At 37.2% G+C, this 13888-nt stretch overlaps 1 protein-coding gene across 1 annotated transcript; it reads left to right on the forward strand.

Moving 5' to 3' along the window:
- Nucleotides 1-9: 9 nt before the first annotated feature.
- On the forward strand, nt 10-6446 carry LOC136240104 (uncharacterized). Its single transcript, XM_066030956.1, has 6 exons — nt 10-251; nt 487-614; nt 874-1249; nt 1639-1927; nt 1991-2740; nt 5881-6446. Exons 2-6 carry the CDS (start codon nt 534-536, stop codon nt 6278-6280), a joined length of 1896 nt encoding a protein of 631 aa, XP_065887028.1. The 5' UTR covers nt 10-251; nt 487-533; the 3' UTR covers nt 6281-6446.
- The last annotated feature ends 7442 nt before the right edge of the window (nt 6447-13888 follow it).

Consider the following 13888-nt stretch of genomic DNA (forward strand, 5'->3'; position numbering starts at 1 on the left):
TGGTTACATAATTCACGTGACACTACTACTGTGTCATGTAGGTGACTGGGTAAAATCCCCATTGTCTCGTCCCTCGCCTCCTCCTCTTGTAGGAGTACTCTACCAAAGCCAGACGAATCAGCACTGTCGTCCTTGTTGCCGCGAGTATCTACGTGGTACCAGTACCACATCAGACACGTGGATGATCCGTCCGGAGTTACGAGTTCGAAGAAGCCGAACAGTATAGTTCAAGCTATTAAAGTGGAATTTAAGTGAGTTGAAAATGAAATGTATAGCTATGTGTGAATTAGTTAAACAGTAGTTGCAAACGCGTTGTGCAACTTTCGATATCGCTGGGCCTGGGCGAGTTAATTGTTTGCCAACACAAAATCATCGATCATCAGTGTTTAAGAACCATTTTAGTGTACACAGAAATTTGTTAGTTCAATTTCTATGATGCAATAGTAGCTACCTACGTTTGCTTACTGTGGCTTATGTTGTGCACAGCATACAAAGACACCCTGTAGCTACTGAATTGCAGTTAAACCAGCATCATGTCAAGTCGCCACTCCCATTGTGGTTCATACCGTCAACCATTGTTTGAAGGTCCAGTACAAGTGAAGTCTAGTCACCAGGTGAGTTAAGTGTGTACATCCATGTTATGTGTGTATGCATGAAGTTAAAACTTAACACATCTAAACAAAACTATGGGTATGTAGACATGTAGTTGTGTACATGTGGCCCACGTAGCTCTTTGTATGGCACAATATGTTAGCTAGACTGCAGTGCTTGGAAACATGAGAGCTTACCATGTTACTCTGTTTATGCTGAATGTGCTGAATGTTTCAAAACTAATGACCTTTCAGATGTTTCCAATATTCATTACATTCACAGGAATGGAGGAAAAGGTATCTGAAAACTTTTTGTGGTATCAGTGAAGGTGAACCAGCAAAGTTAATAGTCTACAAAGACAAAATATCCACACTTGATGCAAAATCTGTGATAAAGGAGATTCTATTTACAAATGTGAAGCGTATCAACTACACAAAGGATCGAGATAGGAGAATTATTGACATAGAGCTGGTCAGCCAGGACAGAGATCAGTTTTCATTCTATGCAGAATCTTCTTTCTCAGATTTCACTATTTGGTTCAAATATTGTGGCTTTCTCCGTACCATACCATGTTACCCAATTCCAGATGTGCCACAAGAGAATTTGATCCCACAGCAGGCAATGAATCAGTATACTGACCCGAAGAAATTTAATGCCAGTAAGTTGTGAACAAATATACAGAAACATATACATGTTGCATGCAATTATTGTAAGAGAATTGTGACATTTGTGGCTTCCACAACCTGTTAATATTTACTTGTCATTGCTATCACACAAGGTATTCAAGACCATGCATGAAAAGTAGTGGTAGTTTTCATATGTTGCCATTGCCATACAGTTTTATTCCACTGTGCCAGTAGAGTTTAGTGTGGGGGAGAACAGTGTGGGTTAGGGATGATCTCATCCCACTAACACTCCCATGACTTTTATACACTGTGTGTGTGGGTATTGGGCAATAAATACTATTAAATAAGGCAATCATGAATGTGACAATTGAGGATAGTCATTTGTTACTAAATTTATATACTAAATATTTTTTTTGTACAGAGTTCATATGGGTAGTTCACATACTTGTGGAAGGAATTGCAGAAAGTAACACTACCTTGGCTGGGCTATGTGTTATCGCAATTCGTGGCAGTGATGCCACATTCAATGTGCATGATTTTCGCACTGGGAAAAACTTGCTGTCTTGGGATCGAGGAGCAATAAGGCGATCTGGTTGCATGAAGTCACTTGTGTTCTTAGAGGCGGGAAGGAGATGTACAGGAGGTCCAGGATTGTTGTGGATGTATCATCCGATATCACAGGCTATGACACTGCGAAAATCCCTTCAAGAGTAAGTTACTTTATATGGTATCAAATAACACCATGCCATATGGGGATTTTCATTTTATTGCAGTTTTTTGTACTATGGTCCTGAAAGTGTCACTCAACCAAGAGCAACAATCCAGATTTCATGTGATGCTCCAACTAGCAAAAGCTATCTTGATGATGAAATGTTTGACTCATTCCCACCATCTCATGAAGACCGGCACAGAGACCTTCCATCAGCAGCTGTTTCAAACATGAGAATACAACCTCTGCCACCACTGTTTGAGTATAACTTTCACGGTGCTCCTGACTCCCAACGTGCAGGGAATAAGTCAGTGTCATCCCAAGCCTCGGCAGACTCACAGTGTTCAAGTGGTTACTATTCTGAAAACAGTAGCTTGTCAGATTGTCGCAATGATGCTTTTCTGTCAAACACTAGCAAACCACTTTATCCCAAGGGAACCTGCAAGCTTCTCAGGTGCAATGAAAAGAAACATAGAGGAAGCAGCAGCAGTACTGAAGATGACAGATGTCCTTCAACATTGAAACATTCAAAATATCACTGTACGTCAACCAAGTCATGTACTCACTCTTATCAGAACTGCTTCACGCATTCTTCTACAACCAATAACTATGAGAATGCCTCATCATTGAATACATCAGATGCTCCTCCTCTTCCACCAAAACCTATGAAGAAGAAAACTCCCATATATGAAAATCAAAGCACGTCTACCTTGTTTTCTAAAGCTTCTTCATCCAGTAGTAAACATCACAGAAGACAACATGAGCAGAATCTGTCATGTGAGCCACCACCACATATGCCAGAAAGATCAAACAGGTCTGTACAACAGACTAAGAATCTGTTTTGCTTTGAGGCTGCATATAACAGTTAATGAGTATATGGGTGCACAAAATTTGTTCATACTTCACAATTCATAACTTTTATTCAAATAAAAGTATGCTATGGCCAGGGCCGCCCACAGGGGGGGGGGGGGGGCAACTGGGGCATTTTGCCCCGGGCCCCAGCCTGAAAGGGGCCCCAGGAGGCACCATGAAGGGCCCCCTGAATACCTGTTTAAAAGATCGATATACTCTAATAGAACAGTCAGATCTAAATACTCTAATAATTAGAGCAGTCACAGTATTCTTCAGAGGAGCAGTGTAGCAGGCTTATAGATAAGGAGATATGGTTGGTGATGGGTAGCTATTTGTGACCTTTTTTTTTTTTTTTTTTTTTTTTTTTGGTCTTTAACTTACAGCTTGGGTGAAGGGCCCCACTTTAACTCTTTGCCCTGGGCCCCTTAATTTCTCTGGGCGGCCCTGGCTATGGCCATGAAATTTTTGATTTTCTGCCCCTTATACAAAATTAACTGGAGTTACAAGGAAATTTTGGCAAAAGAAAAACTCAATGAATCCACACTTCGTCAGCATTGAGGTTGATGAAAATCAAGATATCATAGGTTAAACACATATTTTATAGGGGTGCTTATGGATGCTTAAATTTAAACTGACTTGTCAAATTTGTCTAAATTTCGTAAAATGTAGTAATGCAGAATGTATAGATAGACTACTTCGATACTGAGATATGACCTATTCAAGTGAAGAGGTATGGTTTCTACCTTATACATAGTTTTTGCTGACTGGGCACATAAGTATGGCTTATGGTATTGGACCACAGCAAGATGAAATACTTGAATTTCATTGGCTACTTACAGGTATCTAAATCCTGTAGATCCCTTATTTATGTCCCTGTCTCCGGGGTGATATAAAACACGGCAATACACATGGGTATTTAACTGGATACCATGGGCATTTAACTGGATAGCAAGTGCCATTACAAACAGGGAGGTGTATTGGGCTTTTTTATAACTAATGGATGCTGCATGTCTTGTGTCACAAGCAGCTGTGAAGGTACAACAAGCAGCAGTTAAGGTACAACAATGAGCTGTGGTCTAAATAAGTTAGAGATAGAAACACAAGCTTCTATGGAATTTATAAAAACCCTCAGGCCCTATAGTAACTAGTGTTGTTTTGGTTCTAAAGTACTAGAATTAAATACACTTTTAGTACAGCTATTTAATTTTAGTTTTGGTACACTAGAACTAAACTAAATTTATGAATAATTTTGGTTCAAAAATTATAACTAAACTAAAATTCTTTAAACTTCTGGTTCAAAAACTAAAACTAAACCAAAACCTTTTCAACTTTGAGTTCAAGAACTGGAACTAACTAAAAGGTTTCATGTAATCCTATGCCTAAAAGATTATTCCTATTAGCACTTTTCTTTGAAGATGCTGATGCTTGCAAATGATACACATACCACAAATGTGTTACCATTGATTCTGCTGATTAAGCATTTTTCTTTCTGCTATTTAAACTCAATTATTTAAAGCATTTGTTTATTTGTATAAAATGGCAAGTGGAGGTGGAAGACCAAAGTCAAGTGGAGTATGGGGCTACTTTAGGTTTGATAAGATCAATGACAAAAGTGTGTGTGATGTAAAAACTAATGATGGTTCAGTTTGTGGTAAAGAATTTAAAGGCCAGTCTTGATGAACGTGCCTGGGACAACTTTACTGCAACACAGTGGAAGCATTTAGAATTCATTCAACAACTACTTCAGCCATTTGCTCACCACACTAACATCACTTCAGCTGAAAACAGCACAACCATTGCAATGGTTATTCCTGTCCTTAAAGAACTAAACCTGCACTTTGAAGAAATGTGCAAAACCAGTGGAGTAGCTGTAGTATCCAGGAGAATGCTTATCGATTTAAACCGAAGATTTATGTTTGCTACCAATCCTGATATGCCTAATTTTGATCCAGTTTATGTATAGCAACCACTTTGGTAAACCCTGCATATCGTAAGATACTGAATGATAAACAGCTAGAAAAGGCAAAAGAGTTCATATTACAACTAATGCATATTAACAGACACGCTGAAGAAACGGAACAATCGTCACCAGGAAGTCAAGAAAATGACAATGAAGAAATTAATTTGCCAATTTCAAATGATGATCAAGATGGACGGCCCCCACCTGCAAAACACTTTAAACATTTAGATCAAGTCAGTAGACTGCTAGATGAAGAAGACGGTGAACAGGACCATCAAGAGAACATATAAACCACAATATCGCTGGAGGAGCAACAATTGAATCGGTACATAGAATCCAGAGTTAGTAAAGATGATAAAAAATCGACCCTTTTGAGTTTTGGCAGAAGAAAAAAAAACGAGTTTCCAGATCTGGCTTTAACTGCTTGCAAAATTCTCGCAACACCTGCATCATCAGCTCCTATTGAGAGAATTTTTTTCTTCAGGGGGAGAGGTTACCAGAGGTAAAAGAAATCGTTTAACAAACCATAATCTAGAACGAGAGATATTCTTGCGAAAGAACAAAATGTACATTCAAATATAATTTAAATTCTTGCTGTGCAATAGATGTGTGAAAGTGTGCAACTGGATATATTAATAACCTCTGTATGGCAAGGGTTGAATTTGGTTTCACTGATTCAGATTCAGATTGTAATAAAAACTGAACATACTAGTAGTACACTAACTAAAACTAACTAAAATTGGGTACTGCAACTAATACTAACTAAAATTACAGAAGAGCTGGGTACTAGAACTAATACTAACTAAAACTATAGTTAGCTGAGAGTACTAGAACTAAAACCAACTAAAATTGCAGGTATTTAATGATACTAGAACTAAACTAACTAAAACTACAGCTAACTAATAGTACTAAAACTAGAATCAAACTAAAAGGATTTAGCAGTACTAAAACAACACTAATAGTAACGCCCTCGCTTTACTTGGGCACCACAACACAGGGCCTTTTGGGTTTCTAAATTCTGCAGAACCTTGTGTTTCAATGTCTAACTATTATCTAGAAACAATGTTGTTGCATTTAGACAATCAACATAAGCAGCTGTGTGTGACTGAACATACGTAGTAATAATTTACTTGTGTTTACAGGTCATATTCAGATTCAGAAGCCAGTAGTCTTCCTCCTACTCTGCCAAAGAATCAAATGGAATTGATTGCTCTTCAGAGGTGCTCCCCAATTATAGTGGAGAAGTTAAATATTCCGGCTATTATCCCACACTTACTGGCAAAAGAGATGTTGACATACAGGGATACTCAAATTATGCTAAACCAATGCAACCCTGATGTTGATAAGGCTACACATCTTATCTGCTTTGTACTACCTAGACAAGGTGATGGTTTTTTTGAGAAATTTCTTCTTTGTCTTTGTGAATCAAAACTGGGAACTGGGCATAGTGACATTGTAAAATCATTAACAGCTACACTGAGTGAGGTTAAAGGAACTATTTCTGGACCTGGGAGGCCTGCTTCTGTAGAGACTATTTCTTAGATACATAAACCCTGTATATTTTGTGCTATAATGCAATGTTTGTTTATTTTTTAACCCATGACTACCAATGACCTAAACAATCAGATTGTGTATCAATATGTGTGAATACAATAATCTTTATAATTGATCTATGTAATTGTAATTATCAATTATTATTTTCTATGAAGACTGTATCATAAAAACGTTGTCATATGATACATTCTTGTGTGAGGACTGAACATTATAAGTTTTATACAGGTAAATCTGATCATTGCAACCATTGATATCACCAGCAAAGTTCCCGATGCACATTGTATAGTTATATACAAATTTACTATTAAAGCTCTGCATACTACATCAAGCAGATGGTGCCATCTGCATACCACATCAAGCAGATGGTGCCATACAGAAAACTGTATGACTGTCTATTACTCACAGCACTTAGTCAGCACAGCATGGACTACAATAGAAACAATTAGACAAGTATACCACATGTTTATGTGTGTGTAACTTGTGTGTGTAGTGTAGCGCGCGCGTGTGTGTATGCATGTGTTACAAGAGAGAAGATGATTTAATGAATAGACCATCAAGGGGAATCATAACAAGATGTTCATGTGATAATGGAATTAGCATGTGGTGCTCCTGTTGGTAATATGAGTGCTCTATAAGAGTGTTTCAAAGAAATAATTTTTTAGATGCTTGTCCAGCAGCATTTTATGGTAGTCTAAAACTGGATAAAAATGATTTGTTAATGGAAATGATTATAATGACTATTATCTGGCATGTATTAATTCATGATAGTGGGCTCCATGGTCTACTGTAGCTACGTATGTACATCCATACAGCACATGATATGATGATACATTATTCTGGCTATCACTATTACATATTACACTGTATATACACACACATTGGTGCAATGATGTGGAGTGGCTAGCAGTGGAACATGTGGTACTATTTCATATAAATTATCACTTAAGCTGTATCTATTGTACAACTACTTGATTGTGCCAATTGTGGCTTGTTTCACATGGTCATCATTACCATTCAATCAATACTCGCTGTGTATACTTTCTTGGATTAATGTTTCTTTTTTTGAATGCTTAGTGTGGTGTATGTGTGTTTCAGAGTTTGCGTACATGCTTGAATGAGCGTGTTTGTGCAGTGTGTGTGTGTGTATGTGTGTGTGTGACATGCGCACCTGTGTGAATACGGGCATCAGGAAAGGAGGAAGGTGTAATATTCTGTGTTATGCTCAACATTCCTAATCTGTGTGAGTCTGATGATTTCTTAGAAAAACATTTCCCTACATTATCATTCGGGAGATTTCCTTAAACCATCAATTTGTGATGAATACTTTCAAAGTGGCCCATCATGCATGTCAGTACAATCTGTTCACTAGTAATTGTGATGATGTACGTCATAACTGTTATATATACTGTATACTAGATATTCACGCACACACACTACACTCACACTATGTACATATTTTGTGGACAGTACATTACGCACACATGCAATACACTACACACATAATATTGCTAGATTTCTCCTAAGTCTCTTAGGAACACACCAACGATAAACTTTACTCAGTACACCAAAAGTAACTGCTTGGTATATAAGCTACACATGTGCCCATACAGTCATACACATACACTACACACTCACCTAATGTATAGTGTTTTGAAAATTAACATGTACACAGCCGGCCGCAGGCATGCCCAAGTGTACTAATTTTAGAGCCAACATGTATAATTATAGTGAGTGATGTATTATACAGTTCATTGTGCTGGTCATAAAATTGGTTATTCAACTTGTGTTACTGTAGATATCACACTTTGCCACTTTCATTTCATCACTTTGTGTGAATAAATTTATTTGACCTAAGGACTGCTGCATATTGTAGTATGCCACATTCACTCTTGATAATGCCACCCTCTTCAATGCAGTGTCATTCAACAAAGTGTTACTTTGTTGCCTAGTGACAAAAAAAACAAAAACAGAACTACCCCTGCAGGCAATTCCCCATGGATTAACCCTTATTACAAAGAAATATTAAGAACAAGGAAGTTGTTTTGCATGCACCTTTACATGGACAAGCAGTGGTGTATCTACAGCAGGGCTTTGTAGGGCCTAGGCCCTGCTAAATTTGGCTAGTGCCCTACCAAACTGAAGACTACGAAACCCACAATCACCAGCTTTTCATGGGGAATTACACTATCTAAATTCTAACTAGTGAAACTTATTCTATACTAAATTACTCACCAAAAAGCTGTCATGAAATGATGATTCTAATTAACGCCCACCAAATGAGCACGTGATTAAATCACCTGTTGGTGATATTGATAAGGACGTGTCCTCCTAGTGTTCTTGTAGGTTATAATCACCATATCTAGATCCTTGTAGCGTTTCATCATGTATAAGGCAGATATTCTTTGGTCGAAGCTCAAAGGAATGGACTGTCAACCCGGACTGCTTTTAAATTTACTAAATCTGTTTTAGTAATTTTTGTGTGTGTAATTAATTTTTCTGTATGTGTATGTGTGTAAATAGTCTTTCTTTTCCTTGCCATGCCCGCGTGCTGACCCAATTACCGGTCAGTTGTGCGGTCGCATGTTGTCCAAGGATCCACTTGCTTTTATTTTGTATACACCTTGTTCATCATAACTTGATAGTTAATAATAATGTAGTGTTGTCTTGTTCTAATGTTGTTAGCTATAGTGTTACTATACAATCTGAACAGGTTAGCGGGCTAAATATACAAATAAACTACTTTGTAAAAATCTAAAAGCTTGTTTTTTTTTTTGCAGCTGAAATGGCCTCAGGTGCATTTTTCAGCTGTTGAAATTCAAAATATTTTTTCTGCAGGCATGCCCCTGCCTTCAGCAGCCTTAGCTGAGGCCCTAGCTGTGTCCTACCAATGAAGAAAGTCCAGATACGCCACTGTCAGGACAAGGTCATTTATTACTTCCTTTTATGTCTAGCTGACACTGCAAATGTGTGACCTGACTAGGTATTGTAAAATATTATTGTTATACGTTACATAATGTAGTATCACAAAGCTGTATTGATGCATATCAGTTACTCTCTCTTGGTGCTCAGCTAAATACACAGTAAATGTGTGCTTATTTTCAGTAGTACAGTTTGAGTTAATTGAAATTTTTAGGTTCACAGAACTGTATTAAAGTTGTATAATTATTATCGACAGTGTGAAAACTTTCTAATTTTGATAAACTCTAAAAACATGCAGTCTGATGTAACACAACATCAGTACAGTAAGTCTTAAAAGTAAGCAATACCTTCCAATATTATACTACCAATTTTCTCACAATGTATAATATTACTATCTAATAATATTCATACATTAGTTGTGATGCAACCAAAGTATATACCGTAATTCACTTTATTTTCATGCAAAAAAATGTAAAAATATTTTTGCATGATTTAGGTGAATGACTGCTCTAATTTCGATCTTACATAAAAATTACTTTTCATAGTTTTGCAAAAGAAAATTATTTTACAACGAAAAAAAAAACAAATTACAGTATTAAGCTTCAATTAAGCATTATATTCTCTATGTAACAAAATCTCTTCAAATTTAGTACACAAATGTAGTATGATTATACTAAAAAGGTTTCATACAAAACCAAATCTGGCAGAAAATTCTTAGAGGCAAGAGTGCTCTGCTGCTGATTAGCACAACGCATTGGTGTACAGTTTATGTAGGTTGTAGAATGTAAAAATTATTAATATTCTATTCCAGTACTGACCTTTGTGTGTGATGGTGTGGTTTGTGTTCACGTACCCTATATTTGCAGGCCCATGTGGTCACTAATTTTGGAAATCAAAACAATTTGATGGGATTCATGATGATAATAGAGCCAATATAATAGCTGTACAGCTCACATTCCTTAATAATTTAAAAAGGGGTAGCTATTAGGCCTGGGCCTATTATGCTGGCATAATTAGAGGAATAATGGGTGATTAATTTTTCTAGGATAATTCTAGAATAATCGGAAGCTGTTGGGAATATTACAAGAATAATCGGCCAACTTTGTTGGAGATATCCTGGAGGACACTCAAGCGGTTCAGATTAAAGGTTCTGATTCACAGTATATGCATGTATGTTTAGCCCTTTTGGTTGATGTGTTTCTTCAATGACAGTTAAAACGTCCTAAAAATTTAAGCTGGTAATAGCCTGGTATCACATACTGTATATAAATAAATGCACATATACAGCAATAATTATACACAATTTACATACCACTGTAGATAAGGTTAACAGACAAGGAAGCATTCAGGGTATAGTTGGTATTGAATTCCCAATTAATAGAACTGGAACCCACAATTATAAATATTCAACAGCATTGCACGTGTAGACAGTGATTATGCAATCTCTACTTGTAGCAAAAGAAGCACTAGCTATTTGGAATTGCTCATACTGAATTCAGATTAAAGCTGCCACAAACATACCAAGAATTGTCACCCACCCACCCTCCCTTGGCTAATCATTGGCATCAACCTTCACTCAACCAATGCAATCATACGTGCTAGCACACCTGGTATAAATACATTATTTCGCATTTTGGGCACCCAGAGCATGGCACAGTCAGGCTGCTTGATGTGATTAAGTACTGGCTATACTATAGCAATAGAAATACAGCAGCTAACTTCAGGTCACTAGGGCAAATGCAGCACCTAGCATCTAGCAATGTCCTGGGCTGCCTCATTTATCCCCAAACTATGCATAGCTCTAATGCATGCCATTATGCAGTAGTGCATGCAGGCCAGCTGACGTAGGATGTTAGGTAAGAATAATAGGCCTCATGCTTGGGAATAATGGCCCTAAACATTTTCAAAGATGTCCAAGAAAAGCAAGACTTGTTAGATAAAAGAATACAAGAAATAGAAGACAAATTAAAGAATGAAAAAGCCAATGCTCCTCAGTCTACCTCTCCAGTACCATTACCTACAACTAGGTTACCTCCAGTAACCAGTCTTCCAGATAAAAAGTTTAACGTAGTTGTGTATGGCATTCCTGAGTCACCTCCAAATACTGATAGGCAATCTCGCCAAAAGCACGATGTAGAACATGTACTCAAGTCCTTATCAGACTATGATGATGAAATCAAATCCTCAGCTGTCAAAGACATCTATCGTCTTGGAAAATTTAGAGACAACAGAACTAAGCCAAGACCATTACTAGTTAAATTTCTCCGCTCTATTGATGCCAGCAATGTACTTAGGAACAAATCAAAGCTCAAGTCAGGAATCTTTTTGAAATCCGATCTGTCTGCTGATGAACGAGCAAAGGAGTCACTGCTATTATTGAAGGAGCGGTGGTCTCTAATCCAAAAGGGTGTTGAACGTAAGCGAATGACATTGCGGAACTTTAGCATTTTTGTTGATAACCAGGCCCATTGCAAAGTAGAAGGATCTCAGTTGGTATTCCAATCTCCTAGCTCCAATTGACTACTATGAACTACTAACTTTTATACCCAGAATAACTCAAATTTAACTTCCTTACACAATAACCCTGATTCTTCACACAATCTCAAAATTATTAGTCTTAACTGCCATAGTATCAGAAGTGCATCAAAAAGAGCTAACCTTTTGGTCCTTTTAAATGAACACAAAGCCAACATCGTTATAGTATGTGAATCTCATCTAGATGAAACCTTCACCTCCTCTGAAATATTACCATCATCCTACAACATATTCAGAAGGGACAGAACCTTAGGTGGAGGAGGAGTATTCATTGGTTTAAAGAACCATCTCACTGCCATGGTTGAGAACTTATCAATTAACAGTGATGTCGAATTTATTTGGGTGAAACTACTAACACAGGAATCACAGACTGTTTTCATATGTTCTTTTATAGACCACCAAACTGTGAAATGGAGCCTTTATTATCATTAAATGAATCTTTAAAGGTAATAGCTGAAAAAGAAGCTAATTATCCTGTTATAATCTTAGGAGGAGATTTTAATCTACCTCATATATCATGGGACAATGGATGTGGTCGGGTTAATCCCAGCCCAGCTTATGGCCTACAAGTTAATAATACCTTATTAGATACAGTCAATGATTTTCACTTGGAACAATTAGTACATGAAAATACTCATGATAATAATCACACTCTGGATCTGATCTTTTGTACTAATCCAGCTAGAGTTACATCTGTTTCTGTCATACCAGGGATATCTGATCATGAAGCTGTATTTTTTTGTTTTGATATGAAACCCCTCTGGTACCAAAACTCCAGTCACAGTGTCTATTTGTATCACAGAGGAGATTTTGACAGAATAAGAGAGCGTGTATATATCAATTTTTCAACAGAATTTCTTATCCTCAGAGCCATATGCTAAATCTGTTGAAACAAACTGGACAGAATTCAAGAATACCATTAAGCAACTTACGGATGAATTTATTCCTCAAAAACAAGTACAATCATCTAATCACATTCCATGGTTAAATCGTCAAATCAAGTACAAAATTAAAGAATGCAAACAACTTTACAATATTGCTAAAAGATCACAAACTCCCAGTGCCTGGGCATCTTATCATAAAATCAAGAATGAGATAACTAAGGAAATCAGAACAGCCCACAGTAACTATCAGTGCCAGCTATTTGAGAATGACTCCAACAATACCTCTTAAAAGTTTTGGAAATATATCAAGAGCTTAAGGAAAGATCACGTAGGGGTATCAACACTATCTTCTGGTGGTAAACAAGTAACTGATAGTTTCGACAAGGCCAAACTTTTAAACAACCAGTTTCACTCAGTATTTACAAATGAAAATCTCACTGACATCCCAACTGCAGAATCTTTATATCCATCTATGCCTGAAATATAATTTTCTACTGAAGGAATTTTTAAATTACTTTGCGAACTAGCCACAAATAAATCACCTGGCCCAGATGAAATTCTATCAATGGTACTTAAACAGTGTTCTGCAGAAATCGCACCAATACTCCAAGTCATCTTTACCCAATCTATGTCAACTGGAACTGTTCCTGGTGATTGGCTTACTGCAAATGTTACACCAGTTTGTCCTATTTATCATCTGATGACCGAAATCAGTGTATACACTCTAGATCAGGAGAAGGTACAGAGGGCCACAAAATTGATCCATGATCTTCAAAACTGCATATACAATGATTGCCCCACTACTTTACCATATGACTTAAATACCGTAGACTACATGGAGATAATTATGATAATGCTCTACCGGCTATTGCACAACCAATTCAATCTAGACACATCCGAGACTTATTATTGCAACTGTGGCTACGTAATTGTGAAACAGACCAGGCTTTGGACCTTCTTTTACCACAATAAGGCTTCTTTTTTTCAACTGAATTAGAAGCCAATCAAATTAGCTACCATCGTATCCATATCCCAAGGCACTTACGAGAAAGTAGCTAAATAGTTGTATTCAGGCTCCTGCATAAAACATCTGGCATCAGAGGGTATATGTATACAGATGTATATAACCTGCGATTTAAACTCCACTACATTATACACGTTGACTAATACGGTGATCACGTGACTAAAGTGAATTGACGGCTAGGCCACTGTAGCTATACATCATGACAGTTATACGTATTTCCGCCGAAATCCCCGG

This window comes from Dysidea avara, chromosome 1 (assembly GCF_963678975.1).
Source record: "Dysidea avara chromosome 1, odDysAvar1.4, whole genome shotgun sequence".
NCBI lineage: Eukaryota > Metazoa > Porifera > Demospongiae > Dictyoceratida > Dysideidae > Dysidea > Dysidea avara.

What these genes read in the sequence shown, in the direction of transcription:
- LOC136240104 (XM_066030956.1), top strand. Translation starts at nt 534, where the DNA reads ATGTCAAGTCGCCACTCCCATTGTGGTTCATACCGTCAACCATTGTTT. An exon ending in AAGTGAAGTCTAGTCACCAG is followed by an intron (nt 615 to 873) that starts GTGAGTTAAGTG and finishes TTACATTCACAG; the next exon opens with GAATGGAGGAAAAGGTATCT. An exon ending in CCCGAAGAAATTTAATGCCA is followed by an intron (nt 1,250 to 1,638) that starts GTAAGTTGTGAA and finishes TTTTTTGTACAG; the next exon opens with AGTTCATATGGGTAGTTCAC.